This window comes from Papilio polytes, unplaced genomic scaffold (assembly GCF_000836215.1).
Source record: "Papilio polytes unplaced genomic scaffold, Ppol_1.0 DF821733.1, whole genome shotgun sequence".
Taxonomy (NCBI): Eukaryota; Metazoa; Arthropoda; class Insecta; order Lepidoptera; family Papilionidae; genus Papilio; species Papilio polytes.
Window position 1 is genome coordinate 1,591,183 of NW_013527471.1, and position 18,562 is coordinate 1,609,744.

General features: G+C 36.5%; 1 protein-coding gene across 2 annotated transcripts in view; it reads right to left on the reverse strand.

The window, feature by feature from the left end:
* Positions 1-595: 595 nt before the first annotated feature.
* LOC106108300 overlaps positions 596-18,562 on the reverse strand; it is a 53,435-nt gene continuing 35,468 nt past the window's right edge. For both annotated transcript variants that reach the window (XM_013289434.1, XM_013289435.1), the window contains exons 4-13: positions 12,028-12,066; positions 10,705-10,916; positions 10,116-10,332; positions 9,300-9,492; positions 7,845-7,972; positions 5,360-5,553; positions 3,913-4,115; positions 2,085-2,261; positions 1,450-1,625; positions 596-910 (exon numbers count right to left, since the gene is read on the reverse strand). In XM_013289434.1, the coding sequence (XP_013144888.1) occupies positions 1,458-1,625; positions 2,085-2,261; positions 3,913-4,115; positions 5,360-5,553; positions 7,845-7,972; positions 9,300-9,492; positions 10,116-10,332; positions 10,705-10,916; positions 12,028-12,066 (1,531 nt within the window). In that variant the 3' untranslated portion in view covers positions 596-910; positions 1,450-1,457. The remainder of the gene's footprint in view (positions 911-1,449; positions 1,626-2,084; positions 2,262-3,912; positions 4,116-5,359; positions 5,554-7,844; positions 7,973-9,299; positions 9,493-10,115; positions 10,333-10,704; positions 10,917-12,027; positions 12,067-18,562) is intronic.

Consider the following 18,562-nt stretch of genomic DNA (forward strand, 5'->3'; position numbering starts at 1 on the left):
GGTAACTATAAGTAACACAAAATAACTATATTTTACTTGGATTTTATACTATTATAATAAAAAAGCAGTTACATATAACTGCTAATATATTAAATAAGGAACGGATTCCAAATTTTTAATATACATTGAATTTATAGATTCTGTTATTGAGTAAAATATTCAAATTATATTTTTAAAATAGCTTTAAGCTATAGCGTAAATAACTTATGTTAGTTATCAAATGGAATGTATAAAAAACTGCTATCAGAGTCATTTTATGGATAAACATCCCCTTAGTGTCGATTTACTGAGAGTTAGTTAACCGGCCACTAATGACACGACTCTGAGAGCTAACAACAAAGATAAAACACTGTATTGATATAAATAAAATGTGAATACTAACATTTATATGAAAAATCTATTTCTTTTTATTAATGTGTTATTTATACGCTTATATTTAGTGTTTAAGAGGGTAGTCAGAAATAACATAAATGAAAATACATTTTCAAAATAAATGTTTAAATTATATGGATTTGTGCATTAAATTTTTTACATTTATTACTACTGACAACAAATTTAGTGTTTTATAAATATATAGAGAAATTATAAATATAATAAAAATTCTGCTCAACAAAGAAAACAATTTAAATTGTAAAAAAAAAATAATAAAAAAAATCTTTAGTAGTATTCTAAATGCGCATAATATTTAGGCAGGACAAGAGTGGAGTTACAAAGGTGTACTCATAATACTTTAATGGCTAATTAAAGAGTCCCTTAGTGCTTAAATGTGTTGATAAATCCCAGAGGGACAATACACTAAGATACTAGGGACTACTTTAATGGCCATTAAAGTACTCTGAGTGTAAGAGAGCAACAGATGCTGCAAGTCGCAGCGGTCTTCTATCAACGGGAATTATGGCCCGGAAACATCCTGAAATTAAATAATTTTGTTTCAAACTGCAATACTCAAAGTCATTTAATTCTACACTAAGGGTATGATGAAGTGTTTTGTATTATTTTGTGACTGAATGGCCACTGTTTGCTTTTGCGCTTAGCTTAGATAGCTCGAGGACTCCCTCAGGAGCCTCGACTTGGTCCGTTACTTCGTTATTATTACCGCACTCGCTGTTCCCGTGCAATTACATCAGCATAAAATTATTTTATTGTTTACATGTGTCAAATTGTCAATTGCAAATGTCAAAATGACATGACATGACAAAACTTGGCAATCTTGCTTCCTTGATGTTGGCAGCAACTTGTCTCTTTCCCACATTAGGGTTTTTATCCAAAATATTTACCCCAAGTTTAATGTCGTGAAAATATATAGCCTAAAGCGTGACGTTAGTGTAGGGCTTTTTATTAAAAATAAATATTCAAATTGATGCTGTAATTGCTGACATGTTAGGCAACAAAGAAGTGTGTGTTTACGCTTTATTATAATAGTATTGTGTGTGTTGTAGTTATACGTACACGTTAGTTCAAGAAGCGCGGCGTCCAGTCAACGAGCCCACGAAGGACTTGAGAGCGGCGCCCAGCGAGGCGCGCCCCTCCGCGCCGCCCGCGCCCCCGCCCCCGCCCCCCAGCACCGCCCCGCCCCCGCCTCCTCCCCCGCCCCCGTGCGCGTCCAGACACTTCTGATAGCGAAGCTACAAAACAAAATTATAATCTAAAACAAACACAGATACCCATCTCTTTCACATCACCTAGATTATGTCTTCCTTCTCTTTCATGTAACGAACATACTACGACTACACAGAAAACAAGCGTCAAGTGGAAGCAAGTCCGCGTCTCTGATGAGTGTGGTGTCAGGCTTATTAAAGTCCCTTTCCCTTACTCCATTTTCTTATAAGGAAAGGATGGGAAAGGAACGTAGATCTGACATTAGAGGAGACTCATAGGAAGGGGAAATATGCTCTTTATGTGCGTTTCTTCCCTCGATTAGGGGTAGACAGCACATCCGCTATTACGAATGTCTATTAGGCAGCGGTAGTTTCGCCTTGGCGCTTCTAGATGGGCGCTTGCTCGTTTACCATGTTATGATATAAAATAACACTTCCTAAAAGAAAAATAGATTATATATCTTCTGTTTTCTGTGTGAAATGTACCTTGCATGCGGCCTCTATGGTCTTGCAGAGTGCGCCGGAGGAGGGCTCGGCGTGGAAGGCGTGTGCGACGAACTGCTGGTGCTGCGTGTGCACGATGAAGGCGCAGCGCCGCACGTCGCGCCCGATGCCCAGGAACGACAGGTAGCGCACGCGGCACTCCACTATCGGGCTCGTCTCCTGTACAACATTCAATTGCAAATAAATCGGTACTAAATATTTACAAGTGAGTCTACTTTCGCCCGTATTCACAAACGACACTGTGAGGTCTCATAGTGTGCCCGAGCGCACGGGGCTGGTAAAATCAATTCACAAACAACACTTAAGTGCCACAGCGCACTGTGCGTTCCCTAAAATGAACGCACAGATAAAGTAGCTCCGCAACTACTTTAGACAACGCATAGTGTTAATGCTATTATTAATTCCCTCTCCAATGAAGTAAATGGTATTTTCTTCGAACTAGTTTAAAATACGGTATCAGATTAAATGCCATATAACTGTAGTAATAATAAAAAAAAATACTCATTAACCTACAAATTGTATTCGCAATCAATAGAAAACAACGATGATCGTAAAAAAATGTATCTAAAATTTCACTTACCACATGGCAACGGCAATAACCGTACAACGTACAAAATAATTAACACGTATCCAAGCAAAATAATGTCTAAACGTATTTATATTGGTTGATTTCTTTTGCAAAACAAACTTGCTTTGAGGTTATTATATTGTTATTAATATCAACAGTTTTTCAGACAAGCTATGTAGTGAATTTAGCAACACAAACGGACCAATCACGGAGCGGTATCTAACGCAGTACGTTCTCTCAACGAACTGTTACTTAAGTGTCGTTTATGAATCAGAAGGCTTGCCAAAACGAACGCATTGGGAAATTTTGTTCTTTGCACAGTGTTAGTAGTACGCACAGCCAAGTATTGTTTGTGAATACGGGTGTTACAGTCTTCAATAACGCTAGTTAGTGTGAGTTTAGAACAGTTTAGAATCTCTTTGAAATATACATATATATAACAATCCAACGTATAACATATGTGATTAAAATATCGGATTTTGTTACTTTATCTGGCAGTGACGTCATTTTTAAGCTGAGCCTCTATCAGCCAGTGTTGGGATAAGCCCTTAGACTAGTTGTCATTTTAAAACTTTATTTTGTTGTTTACATTTGTACTTTTAACCGTAAATGCCGAAATTTTTACGCTTAAATGACAACAAAGGCCATTGGCTAACATTTACCGTTACCAAGGCAATCTTGCTGATATTCACTTGTAGGTTTTATTCCTTTCCCGCATGACTATGTCTTCTAATTCACTCCCGAAATTAAATAGCGTGAAAATGTAACCATGTATAAGTGTAATCATTTAAAATGTAATCGCTGACATCTTACATAACAAAATGTGTTTATAGTACTAGCTTTCGCCCGCGACTCCGTCCGCGTGAACTTAAAAAAAATAAAAGTGAGTAATCTATGTGTTCTTCCAGATCCTCTGCGTTTAGACTACAAACTCTAACAAACATCCATCCATCTAAACTTTCGCATTTATAATAATAGTAAGATAGATCAAATACATCTATACTATTATAATAAAGCGTAAACACACACTTCTTTGTTGCCTAAGATGTCAGCAATTACAGCATATTTTTGAATAATTCTGTTTTTAATAAAAAGCCCTACACTTACGTCACGCTTTAGGCTGTATATTTTAACGCCATTAAACTTAGCTAGTAACAAATTTATAGACTTGACAGTGATATATTTTTACCGATAACTTCTTTGAAAGGTAATTTGCAGTATATTCGTTGTCAGTATACTAACCCCTTCCTCAGTGATGGTGATCATGGAAGGTGCGACAGCAACGGCGACTGGTCTCCAGGCGCTGGGCGCGCGCGCCGCCGCCAGCCGCTGGAGTGCGTCGTTGAGGACGTCCATGCCAGTGGCACGCGGCACCTCCGCGCTGCCGAGGTACCGCGCTCGCACTGTCTTGCGAGGCTCCTCCATTGGAGTGGGGAACGACGCACCTGGAATATAGCATACATTCTTTCTCATATCTAGACGTACAATAAACAGAGACAAAAGTCTTTACAGAACTAGACACGGCTATCTATACTATTATAATAAATAAAGCGTAAACACACACTTCTTTGTTGCTTAAGATGTTAGCAATTAGAGCATATTATTAAATGTTTTTTTTTTAATAAAAAGCCCTACACTTACGTCATACTTTAGGTTGTCTTTTTTCACGCCATTAAACTTAGGGGATAAAAATTTTGGATAAAAACTCTAATGTGGGAAAGAGACCATAAGTTGCTGCCAACATCAAGGAAGTAAGATTGCAAAGTTTTGTCATGTCATGTTATTGTGACATTTACAATTGATAATTTGACAAATGTAAACAATAAAATAAAATTTTCATAATTTCATGCGGATGCAGCCGCACGGGAACAGCTAACTTGCTTGCTTGCTAAAGCTAACTTTATCTGACTTCCAAAAATGAGGAAGTACTCAATACGTCTGTATGTTTTTTGTATTTATTACATTACCTCACATTTTATATTGGTTTTTGTTTTTTTCATTATTAAAATATAAATCTAACAAGACTACATAATATCTAAGTAAAAGTAAATTAAATGCATAAGAGCGGGCCTACACCTTTGACTAAACTATCGCACAACCGTTGTGCGATTGTCTATTTCGCAGCCAATTCATTTGTTTAGTTGTAGAACAAAAATCGAGTAATGCACCTCCATATAAGCTCATAGAAATCAAAGCGAAACTAAAAGTAATGCGATCGTTTTATTTCAAACGAGCTGTTGCCCGCGACTTGTCCCGCGTGTTATTAGACAACATACGAACTATATAAATGACAAAAAGCTACGTATCCCTCGGGAACCGGATACCTCGGTGATGAAGCTTATCCCATGTGTACTCCAGACTTTGTTATATATTTGTGCCAAATTTCAATAAGATATGTTGTACCGTTGCAGAATGATCGAGTAAATTAATGAATCCCACGGGAACCGTAACTATTCCCGGGATAAAAAGTAGCCTATGTGTACTTCCAGACTATGCTTTAAAACTGTGCCAAATTTCATGGAGATCCGGTCAGTCGTGTAGGCTACAAACGCTAACAAACATCCATCCATCTAAACTTTCGCATTTATAATATTAGTAAGATTTGCGCATGCTGTTATACTTTGAATAATCATAATTTATAGCGACTTTTGTAGTCAAAACTATTACTAATTAGTCTTACGAAGTATACCGGATAGTGGCCTAGGTCGCCGAGCTGCTGGCAAGTCTGTAGGCCGCGGCGGCGGCTGCAGCGAGCGTTCAATCATGATGCGCTTGCAGATGTCACGGAGTGCGTTGGCGATGGCACGAGCGGGCGCCTCGCAACGGAACACGTGGCACATGTGACGACGAGTCGCGCGGTCACGAGCCACGTATGCAAAGTCCCTGAAATACATACTGACTGAATATCTCATACGATATAAGACCACATAAGGCTACACAATGCCACCTTCGAGCGGGCGCACGTAGTCAAAGTGGGACTAATCATTTGCGATAGTTTAGTCAAGGCCTAATTTAAATCCCTTTCTCTTTATCACCCTTTTCTTATAAGGAGAAGTTGGGAAGAGGAAGTGGATTTGACGGTGGGGGGGATGCATAGGAAGGGGAAATATCCTCTTTATGTGCGTCTCCTCCTCCGTCGTATAAGGGTAGGCAACGCATCTGCAATTGCGGATGTCTATGGGCAGCGGTCGCTTCGCCATTTTGGCGGTTTCAGGTGGCCGATTGCTCGTTTGCCACCTTATGTTATAAAAAAAAAGTCAAAAGTGACTACATTACCAGTTAAATAAAAAAAAATACTTTTAATAACTATATTACATCGCGACACTAAATAGTAAAATAAAAAGAAAACAATATTAATAATAAAAAAATAATAACAACTAAAAATTACAAACAACACTTGTAATAACAAATATTAGTAAAAAATAAATCTAACTCATTAAAACATATATGTATAATAATAGAGGAAATAAAATTACGTAAAAAAAGACAAAAAGACAAATAGCTAAAAAAAATCCAAACGAAGTGAAAAGAATTTAATTATGTTATTATAATTAATTATATTATAATTAAGTTTATAAAAGTAATGTAACATAACATCGGCATCAGCTGACTGGTTTGAATGCTCGCCGCGTAACAAGTTACACCTCGTATCGTCGATCAGTACCTCATATGTCAATTCCTTGTAACATCACCACAGAATCGTACACAACACAACTGAAGTCATATAACATAATCAGGGCATAAAAAAATAATTATTTCTACAGCGCCTCTTAACCGTAATGGAGTAAACTCCTTATAACGCGGTTGATAGAATCCCTCCTTATAACATGATTTTCATCTATACAAAGCACTTATAGCGTTATGAGAGAGAGATTGTTTTTAAAATTGTTGGGAAATTTCGCGTTATATGGAGGTATAGAATTTAAATTGTAATATAGCGCGTTGTATCTGGGTTTACTGTACAAACTCATACGAAAAGCGTCTGTGGCGCCCTTTTATGCACCCTCGGCTGTCACCTACCCTGACTTTAATAGGGTGCGGCAGTACTGACACACAACAAAAACGACTAGTGTTAAAATCACTTGCATTTAGTGCATTAATTTTATAAATAGTGCTGTGTTAATTACTCGAGTCTTAATAATAATAATATAGCCCCTTTATTCTAAAATTATTCAGTTAACTATAGTTGAGTATGGATTAAGTCCACAATATGTCTTTAATTTCAGTGTGCCTCTTGGCATAGGGCTCATCTAAACATTTCCATTGGGTTCTGTCGTGGGCAACTCTCCTCCAATTTGGGCCGGCTGTCATTGTTATGTCATCCTCCCATCTTAGAAGCTGCCGACCTCTCCTTTTACCGTCTCTCGGGCACCATTCAGTCACGGCTCTACCTTTTCCTTTTGTATCTCTTATTATGTGACCGGTCCAGTCTCAGTCTTAGTGAATATTTAATTTTTATAATTGTTATTTAACAATTAAGTTTAGTATAGTTTTATAAGCTTGCAGTGGCTTTGATGAAATGTTGACATCGATATAAATTCAATTGGAAGTTTAACATTTAGAAATAAAATTAATTTGTGAAATAAATTAAATTATAATTTAGAGGATCTTTTATCGTCTTGTGTGTTTGTAATAAAATCGATAAAGCAGAAGCAAAAATATTTCGAATTTACGTAAATTCACGTAAATTTTTTCATTATTTTTCCACAACTACGATAAAACTTAGCTAGCTACAAGCTCTACTGAATTCATACCTTTCACTATTCCGAGAAAGCGATAGAAAAAAAAAATGTTTCAGTCAGAATTTATGTACCAATTAAAGTTTTTTTATTACTATAATAAAAATAATAGTTCCAATTATTTAATAATTAACCTATCAGTTTTATCAATATTTTTACCTATTTTCAAAGCATAATATGTACTTAAAATATTACATTTATGGGAAATCTAACTGTATTAAAAAAAAACAATAATAACTGAGAATCACTATTCTCAAATACACCAAATGAAAATTCTGATCAAATAAACAAAAAAAAAATTTAACTCTCACATTATCGCTCTCAGAGTCGACTAATTGTAACTTAATGATTGATTTAGTATTTTGTTAACAATAAGACTTAAGTATTTAAAGAAAGTTTATCGTATAAGTAAGAGTCTTTAGAAACCAATCTTACCGTCCGTTATCTCTGCCGACCCCCCACACGCGTATGGTGTGTATGGGCTGTGTATGAAGAGTGTTTAGACTCTCAGGGTCGATTAACTTCAGTGCGCCATCATCCAAATCCATGAATAAATCTTTTCCCTGGAAAAATATCAAACAATACGTGTTGTAAATCTGAGTTTGCTTAAGAAACGCGGAATTACTTTCACTTCACGCCTGTCTTCTGTATGGTCGTGGTATTACCAGGCTAGTTTTATAGTGCGAAGATGTTAAAGCGGGCTCTACCACACAAAATTCCAATGGTACACGCTAGCTTCATAATAATATATCTTACTAACGATATCTCTATCCCATATGACGAGAATCTCGTGGAAGCCGAAAATGAAAAATTTTTAAAATACGAGCTGTTGCCCGCGACTTCGTACGCGTGGTATTAGAAAACATACAAACTATGTAAATTACAAAAAGCTACGTATCCCTCGGGAACCGGACATTTCTCGGGGATGAAGCTTATCCCATGTGTACTCCAGACTTTGTTTTATATCTGTGCCAAATTTCAATAAGATATGTTGAACCGTTGCAGAATGATCGAGTAAACATTAAAAAACTAAATTAATGAATCGCACGGGAACCGTAACTATTCCCGGGATAAAAAGTAGCCTATGTATTCTTCCAGACTATGCTCTAAACCTGTGCCAAATTTCATGGAGATCCGTTCAGTCGTTTAGGCTACAAACGCTAACAAACATCCATCCATCTAAACTTACGCATTTATAATATTAGTAAGAAGTAAGATTTGGATTTGGTTTACGAGATTACCGCCATGTGGCGTATGAAATCGACTATTATTCCGATAGTCGTTTCGTCACATGGGCTGATAGCGAAGAGCTTCGACCAACACCTCAAGAAGCTCTCGCTAGACAGTTGGATTAAGGGCCCGATTCAAAAGGCGGTTATTTTAGAAACCGCACGACTAGTGAGGAGGTTCCTGTCTCTGCAGCCCTGACCACTGGTTGCTTGAGTCATCGGATTCCGCAGCCGGTGGTGCTCTATTTTTTATATAATATATTTTATTTTATTTTTATATCAAATCTTGTAAAATATATTATATAGAAAATAAGAAATAACGACATATCTTCCTAATATTATAAATGCGAAAGTTTAGATGGATGGATGGATGGATGTTTGTTAGAGTTTGCAGCCCAAACTGCTAAACGGATCTCGATGAAATTTGGCATTGATGTAGAGGATAGTCTGGAAGAACACATAGGGTACTCACTTTTGTTTTTTTTTTTAATTAAACGAGGACGGAGTCGCGGGCGAAAGCTCCTGATAATTTAGTTTGAAGTTACTAATAATTTAGTTTGATGTTAGAGTTTGTAGCCTAAAAGATAGTATGTCCAATCTATTTTTTAATTCCACGTGGACGTAGTCTAGAAAGCTAGTGTCTTCATGAATTTGTACTTACATCGCCCCACCTAGCGGCGTGGTCGAGCAGGTCGTTGCGGCCGAGGCTGAGGTCGACGATGCACTTGTTGACCGCGCGGCTGGACCTCTCCGGCGTCAGCTCCTCCTCGCCGATCTCCACCCAGCCCAGCGACCGCACGAAGAACCGCACCGCGCGCCCTTCCACCTCGCCGCGCGCGGGGTAGCTGCGACGTCTGTTAACATACACTTTGTGTTACAGCTGTTGCCCGCGACTTTGCTTGCATGAAATTAAAATATAATACAAAATCTAGTCTATGTTACTCACAGATAAATTACCTTCCTAATGGTGAATGAATTTTTAAAATCGACCCAGTCGTTTTTGCGTGAATCAAATACATACAAAAATCCAAAAGAACAAATATTTCCTATTATATATCCTATATTTTTAGTTATAATATAAGGTGACAACGAGCAAACGGCCAGAATCCAGCGAAATAGAAAGCGATCTCTGACCATAAACATCCGCAATTGCAGATGCGTTGCCTAACCTTAATCGACGGAGGAGACGCACATAAAGCGAACATCTTTCCTTCTCATGCGTCTCCTCCACCGTCAAATCCACTTTTCCTTCCCATCCTTTCCTCTTAAGAAAAGTGTGGAAAGGGAAAGGGATTAAAATTAAACCTCCGGCACCACTCATCAGACGAAACGCGGAATTGCTTCCACTTCACGCCTGCTCTCTGTGTGATCGTGGTATTACACCGGGCGAAACGGCCTGTGCAAAGATGTTAAAGCGGGCTCTACCACTGTTAAATAGTATATATAGATAATAGCGAAGCAAACATTATGAACATACTTGTAAGAGATCTCCTCCTTCCTCTTGCGTTCCTCCAAATCAACGTGATCGAGGGCGCCACTGGTGGTGCTTCTCACCACGGAGCTGGCCATCTCATACTTAGGGTCGAAGCTGGGGCAGTCGCGGACCATCGACAGCCGCTCCTTACCCTCGGGGCGGGGTAACTCACGCTGGATGGTACCGCTCTTGATGTGCCAGTAGTATGGACCGTCAGCATCTGTCCATTATAAATAGAACTATTAGACATTGGCACAAAGAGTCAGTGGTATTAAAAGCATTATGTACAGTCGCCGACACTCGCGGTGTTACAAACAGAAAATTGTCTTCTGTCTTGTAGTGAGAGGTAGCAGTTAGTTGTGAAAACAAAGGAATAATAATAAAAATAATCTAACCGTATACTGACCACCCTCTTTTCGTACAGACACATTTAAAAGCTAGCTTCCTATTGGTTAATGTGCCGGGTCGTCTCAATGTACAGAAAACGATAAAGAAGTTGTAATACAAGCATATTCTCCAACTGTACATATATATAGCAATAGTCTCTTGCCAGCATTTGCGTTGATTTTAAAGTTGATTACAATGGACCTACCCTCGTGTTTCTCCCATCCCGGTGGCAGCTGCGGTTCCTTCTTGGGTCTAAGTTTGACTGGTATAGCATAGAGGTCATCGTTGGGCCCCGCGCAGTGCGGCACGGCGCCCGCGTGGCTCTTCTCCGAGTCCTCCCGATCGGCCCTCTCTTTCTCCGGAGGAGGTGAGTCTTCTCCCCCATTCTGGGGCGGCGTGATTAGGCCGCTTTTGTCACTGTAATAAAGAGGATTGGACTTTATTTTGAGTCACCAATAACCGTTTACCTACATTTTAGTCTTGGCGATCTTAGTGTATTTTTAAATTGTCCTGTCTAAAACTGATCGTGGATTAAAAAAGCGTGTGCACAACTGAAACTAAACTATCGCACAACTGGTTTTGCTTTGATTCCTATGAGCTTGTATGGTGTGCACACTACTCGATTTTTAGTTGTGCAACTAAACAGTTGAATTAGTAGCGAAACAATAGACAATCGCGGAACAGGTAGTTTAGTAAAAGATGTGTGCCCACTCTAAAAACAACATATTTTATTTAATGTAAAAAAATAACGTTTTTAGCAGTTGAATTTGCTGCGAAACAATCGACAATCGCACACATTCGTGGTATGGTTTAGTCAAAGGTGTGCCCGCTTTAAAAGTAAACGAAGCGGATGTATACGTTCATATGAGGAAGTTTTGTTGTGAATCATACGCTAATTACCACAGCATTGTGTTATGTGAGCGTGGGAAAGGTATTTTATTTGTCACTATAAATCGCACACAAATATAATCTATACAATGTGCGCACCTCCATAAATATTCATACTAATAATAATGTTTCTATATTGTACAAGGGCTCTTACTGTGTATGTGCTTTGGTTATCCAAAAGATATAGATATCACTTCGAAGATGCTTATGCACAAACTATATTATTATTTTTTATAGAGGGAAAAATGCTTTACAGCACCGTCAGACGTGGGAGCTATATGCTTGGTGTGTCGGGCTCAGGCTCAATAGTATTCACCTAACCTAACACGAGTCCCGTTACCGACTAAACAACCCTCTCTATGGACTTAGCACAAACTATATTACCGACAATGCTACGTATGTGACAAAACTAGGCGATAGTTGGCACGTTTGTTCAAAATGTATTCTAGTTTCCCACGTGCCAAGTCAAATGGACACTACTCTTGAGGTCAAACAACTAAAAACTAAGTATCTAAGCAGAGTTTTAAATCTAAAGTCTTTTAAACATCTGAAGACATCTACAGAGTGAACCGTAAGTTAGATTAGATCAAGTTGTATAATTACTTAATTCTCAGTAATTGTTTGTTTAAACGCTACTTACTTTGCTTTTGCAACTGGGGAAGACGCCTCGTCTTCAACTCTGAAAATGAAATAAATATTCAATTAATATTAATCATAACATAACGGCCGTACCCTCTAGGGTAGGCAGAGACAATGGATTTTCATATTCATACATATGACAGTTTGTGTACTAAGTATTGCTTTTGTAGTATCTTAGTTTGTAGTCAACTTAAATACGTACATACTGAGAGGTTAAAAACCTACCCATAGAGTTGCTATTCGTATATTATTTTGTTCAAATTATCTTTAATAATACAGTAGAACCTCGATAAGTTAAAGTCCAAGAGAAACACAAAATATTTTAAGTTATAGAGGTTTTAAGTTATCAAGGGTCTATGTTGTAGTTTTGGGCTCTGATGGGAAAGGAACATATTATTTTTTTAAAGTTATAGAGGTTTTTAAGTTACCGAGGTTTGAGTTATCGAGGTTCTGTTGTATTTAATTATTATAATATGACCAAAGCTTTAAAAAACATAATTTATTGTATTCTCAAAGATTGAATTTGATTATACTTTTTTAAAAGTTTGTATTAAAGCTCGAGGTTTACAAATATTAAACTCCACGGCTTGGAAATTATTAATGTAAAAGTTTCCGAGCGTTCGCGGAACTTTTTGAAGCTTTTAATCTGTTGCTTTACGGATTATTTCTCCACAAAGAATGAATTGGATGGAAATTGTTTTGTTAATTGTAATATTTTTTATTATCTACTCTTAAACATGCAATGTTGTGTGTACTTGTTATAATAAATGCGGTGTCTTCATATTAAATAAAATAATATTGAAGTGTATAAATATGTTTTTTTATAATGTTTTTTTCGTTTTATAAAAAAACTAGCTTTCGACCGCGACTCCGTCTGCGTGGATCTAACTAAACCAAAAACGCGTAAGGCTACGAACATAATAAGAACATATAGGCATATGTTCTTCCAAACTAACCTCTACGTCAATGCCAAATTTGATCGAGATCCGTTTGTTTGTTTAGGCTACAAACCTTAACAAACATTCATCCATCCATCTGGATTTATAATATTAGCTGTTGCCCGCGACTTCGTCCGCGTGGTATTAGAAAACATACGAACTATTTAAATAAAAAGCTACGTATCCCTCGGGAACGGGACATTTCTCGGGGATGAAGTTTATCCCATGTGTACTCCAGACTTTGTTTTATATCTGTGCCAAATTTCAATAAGATATGTTGAACCGTTGCAGAATGATCGAGTAAACTTTAAAAAACTAAATTATTGAATCCTAAGGGAACCGTAACTATTCCCGGGATAAAAAGTAGCCTATGTGTTCTTCCAGACTATCCCAAAACCTGTGCCAAATTTCAACAACAAATACCCATCCATCCATCCATCTAAACTTTCGCATTTATAATAATAGTAAAGTAATAAGTAAGATGTAATTATAGAGATCTCCAATGTGATAAATATTGTAAAAGACAGAAATAAGATTTTTGGTTTTTATGTAGATATTCTATCCATGGTTTACAATGATATTAAAAATTTGAAGTGAGCACCTACGCTTATTTCAGGTTGACTATGTTCGTTGTCTTAAAGAGACTATTCTTTAAGATTTAATAATGTAAAATAGACTGTTTTTATGTTTAATACATTTTCAACTACGTAGCGTCGGAGCCCGGGCATCACAAGGGCAGACAAATCAATTCTATGGCCGCTAAGAGGTCACAGAGGTTAAGTAACACGTAGCATGTATTGCTGTCATACACAATTTCTAAAAAACACTTCTTTTTCCAGCTATATATCATTTTTTTTAATCTAAAGATAGATATTTATTTTCTTTTATAACACAGCTGTATAAAGCCACTTCAATATGTTAAAGAAGAACTCGTCTCGTCTTGCAATTTGTATTGAAACCGAAGTAAGAAAAAAAAACAGAATTTCAATATACTTACTTAATAGTAGCGGTAACTTATTTGTTTTATTACGTTAATGTAACAATTAAATAAAAATATAAAAACACAAAACAACAAAAACAAATGAACTACAAATTCGTTATCAAAGGTCTTTCCGAAGTCTTACGAAAATTCAAGATGGCCGCGCGATACAGATTATAGGTAAATTGCAAATGGCGGACATACAAATGCACGTGTTTCAATATTTATGTTACATATCCATTTAGAAGACATTTATTTAATCTTTTCATGTATTTACAGCTTTCATACATTCATAGTTTTGTTATAAAAAGGGTTTCTTTTAATTAAGAAATGTCGACTTCGCGATTGCAACGGTCTGGTTGGGTTAAATAATTTTAAATCCATTGCAAAATTTTCCACAAACTATATTCTTGAATAGAAATAACAAGTTTCGAAACTCGTGTAAAGTTTTATTTAGTTTACATTTCTAGAGATTTTCTGCAAAGTACTTCGCAAACTTTGTTACAAACTCGATAAATGTTATACAACAATTCATTTCTCTACTGAACATTTAATAAGTTTTTACATTTTATTTCTCCTACGAACTTAAAATTGAACCTTATTTAAAAGAAATTCTACCTAAAAGCACAAAATTTCGTTCAAACAATCCTATATTTAATTCTAAGATTTGTCGAAAGTAGACTTTTAATTTAATCTTTACTAATATAATAAAGCGTAAACACACATTTCTTTGTTGCCTAAGATGTCAGCAATTACAACATATTTTTGAATAATTCTTTTTTTAATAAAAAGCCTGTACTAACGTCACGGTCCAGGCTATATATTTTCACGCCGTTAAACTTAGAGGCTAAAAATTTTGGATAAAAACCCTAATGTGGGAAAGAGACCATAAGTTGCTGCCAAGATCTAGAAAGTAAGATTGCCAAGGTTTGTCATGTCATGTCAGTTTGACATTTGCTATTGATAATTTGACAAATGTAAACAATGAAATAAAATTTTCACAATTTCATGCGGATGAAGTCGCACGGGAACATCTAGTCTGTATGACTTGATGCAGTTATAGTAAAAAAATCTACAAAAGGAACAATCTCTCAAATCTTAATACCACTTAAACAACTCAGAAATCGTCTATTATTGTTAAATATCAGTTAAATTAGATCAAAACAAACCTTTTTGGTGCGCATTTTTAAGCCAGTGTCGAAAGATCTAACCGGCCAGTACTTTCAGATAGAAGTGTAAACAACGCGGTAGATCATGCTCGGAAAACAAAACCATTTATAACTTCAGTTCATTTATTGAGGGTAGTTCAAGAAACGAGAATAAAGGTCATTGAACTTGTAACGAATTGAACTAAAGCGCCTTTATTTGACTAGATATAAACTGATTTGACAGAGGATGGAACTGAAATTTTGAATATCGATAACTAACTTTCGCCTGCGATTTCGTTCGCGTGGGATAAAAGAAGAAAGTAGCCTATATGTTCTTCCAGACTATCCTCTACATCGATGCCGAATTTCATTGATATCCGTTCAGCAGTTTAGGCTACAAACTCTAACAAACATCATAAACATTCCCATTTATTTGTAAGAAGTAATGTATGTCGATGTAATATTGCGGGGTTCTGTAAAATTCTCCTCTGGCTCAATGAATATTACGATTCTATCGTTATATCTGAATTTACTCTCTTACGCATCTCTTTCATATCCATCCTTACTTTCGACGGTCTTTGTACCATACTATTTATAGCTTTACTTGTAACTAATTGTACAAAATGTATGTTAGATCGAATTAAAGTAGCGTAAAATAAGGGCAATGACCTAAATGATCACCGTTGCATGTTTCTGTTCTGTGAATCACTCACGCGATACGAAATTATCTATTTTATTTCTCACGTGTTTACGTTTGTGTGTTATTATGAATTTTTAATTCGTTGTACAAAATATATTGACATCTCACTCATTCTCTTTGAAAAAACGGAGACAAGATAGGTGTTGAGGCAGGCAAGCAGGTGGGTCGCGGAAGATTGCGCGAGTGTTCCCGTGACCTAGCCATCGGCGAACAGGAGGAACACCGCTGGGTTTTTAGTGGGTATTCCGGCCACGCCTTCTCTTTTTGCCGGCGAGTTCCACGTACCGATGCGTAAAGGCATTTTCCCAGCAAGAAAAAAAAGGCAAGCATGTTCTTGAAGCAGATATTTATTCCAATAAAGAGGCAAACTTCAAAAGTTAAATTATTAACTTATAGACCACAATAACGACGAACTAACTGTACCAATTTTAAAAGAATGTTTAAGCATTGTCAAGTTACATTATCACTTAGTAACATAGGTTATAAATATTATAACTAGATTTTTTGAATTTAACACGAATGACGTCACGGGTTAAAGCTAGTTAACCTGTAGACAATACTTTATTTTTACAGTTGCCGATTTGACCTTTTTTCTATCAATATAATAATATACAAGTTATGAGTTATTACAATAACTAGTTTAAAAAACAATGAAATATCCTTGATATTAACATTGTTTGGTACCTCTTTAAAAGTTGACTTATTTCATATAAATAAACTCTTTCTATACAATAAGAAAACTAAGGAAATATCTGTATTAAAAGAGCGTGTTCTTGATCAAAATACATTTTGTACCTTCCTCACCTTCAGAGTTACGTAAAGCAAGGAATATAATAGAAACAATAAGTCAGGCGCCGAAGAAGGGTAGGGGACAGGGAGGCTACGTGACGATCTCGACTTTTATTTCAGCTGGAAATTCCTGTAAAGTCCGTGTTTACGTTGGCCCAAGTAACAAGAATGCGCGGCGGAAATTGAACCAATTATATCAAGGTAATACATTATTTTTCTAAGGTAATTCTAATTTTACCTTTAAAATACAAATATTCAGGCGTTTAATTTTTTTATTTCAAGCTTTTATAGAGAGTAGAGATGTTTTATTCACAAGAATCAGGCGTAATTACGCAGCGTAAAAAATAAGGTAATGTATACACTACGTAATCACGATACGACATAAAACACATTTCTATTCATACGTTTAAAAAGTGAAGAGATTATGGTTTTATAAAACGCTACTCTCTCGTTACTTGTGTCGTATACAAATAGCTTCCGCTGCCAGACAAACAAATGGTGTACTTTTGTGAAAGAAAAAGTACATGGTACCCTGTCGCAGTAACACGATCTCAGATTTCAGCCTGGAGACACTCGAATAAAAGAAAACCCTATTTTGACAAAGCATCTTTTACTACTCCCGGTATAATACAGTTATAAACATGCATCTATCAAATATAGTTCCATTTTTGCTTTACAAATATACTCGTAGAAGTAAATTTTGTTTACAATTTGAACATCTGCATCTATGTGTGGTGTATTTTAGTTTTGAGTCTTAGTTATTATTCTAAACTAGCTGTTCCCGTGCGACTTCAGCCGCATAAATTATGAAAATTTTATTTTATTGTTTACATCTGTCAAATTACAAATGTCAAAATGACATGACATGATGACAAAGCATGGCAACCTTGCTTCCTTCATGTTGGCAACAACTTATGGTCTCTTTCCCACATTAGGGTTTTTATCCAAAATATTTACCCCCTAAGTTTAATGGCGTGAAAATATATAGACCCTCAGAAATGAGGAAACGATCCGGATAGAGAGACAGAGAGAAATACTTTAAAAAAATGATGTTGAAGGCTTGTTCATCATTTATTGACATTGTCTATTTAAAACCCAACAAAAGTGATATCATTCAGTGACATTTACGTAATTAGTCACATCTTTGAAGGTCAATCTAAATTAACAATATAGTGTAAATGTCAAAGGTCTTTAGAATAAACGTGTTTTTGTAAATTTTGGCAACTTTTGTCTTGTTAGAGCATACCTGAAACTAAACTATCAAACAACTGTTTCTCGTCAAGTCTCGCTTCGATTCCTACGATCTTATATGGAGCGCACACGCGATTTTTAGTTGTGCAACTAAACAGTTGAATGGGCTGCGAAACGATCGACAATCGCACAACAATGTGCGATAGTTTAGTCAACGGTGTGCGCCCGCTCTTATAGAGTGAGCTATTGTTTATCTAATTCTATGAACACAAATTTTTCATCATATAAAATCTTGAAGAGTAAAAACCTATATATTTTTTTTTATAACATAAGGTGGCAAACGAGCAAGCGGCCACTTGAATGGCCGGAACGAACGGCAAAATGGCGAAGCGACCGCCCATAGACATCCGCAATTGCAGATTCGTTGCCTACCGTTATCCGACAGAAGAGGAGACGCACATAAAGAGGATATTTCCCCTTCCTATGCATCTCCTCTACCGTTAAATCCACTTCCCGTTCCTATCCTCTCCTTATAAGAAAAGGGTGGTGAAGAGAAAGTGACTTAAATTAGGCCTCCGGCATCACACTCGTCAGACGAAACACGGCATTGCTTCCATTTTACGCCTGTTTTCTGTGTGGTCGTGGTATTGCATCGGGCGTGCCGGCCCATTCTATTGCCGGTCCACCTATATTGAAAAAAATCCTAAGAGATAGACATACGTATATAAATAATGTATGAATATAGAACGTATGGGTAACACCTGAAGAGTATGAAAGTAAAATAGTTCACA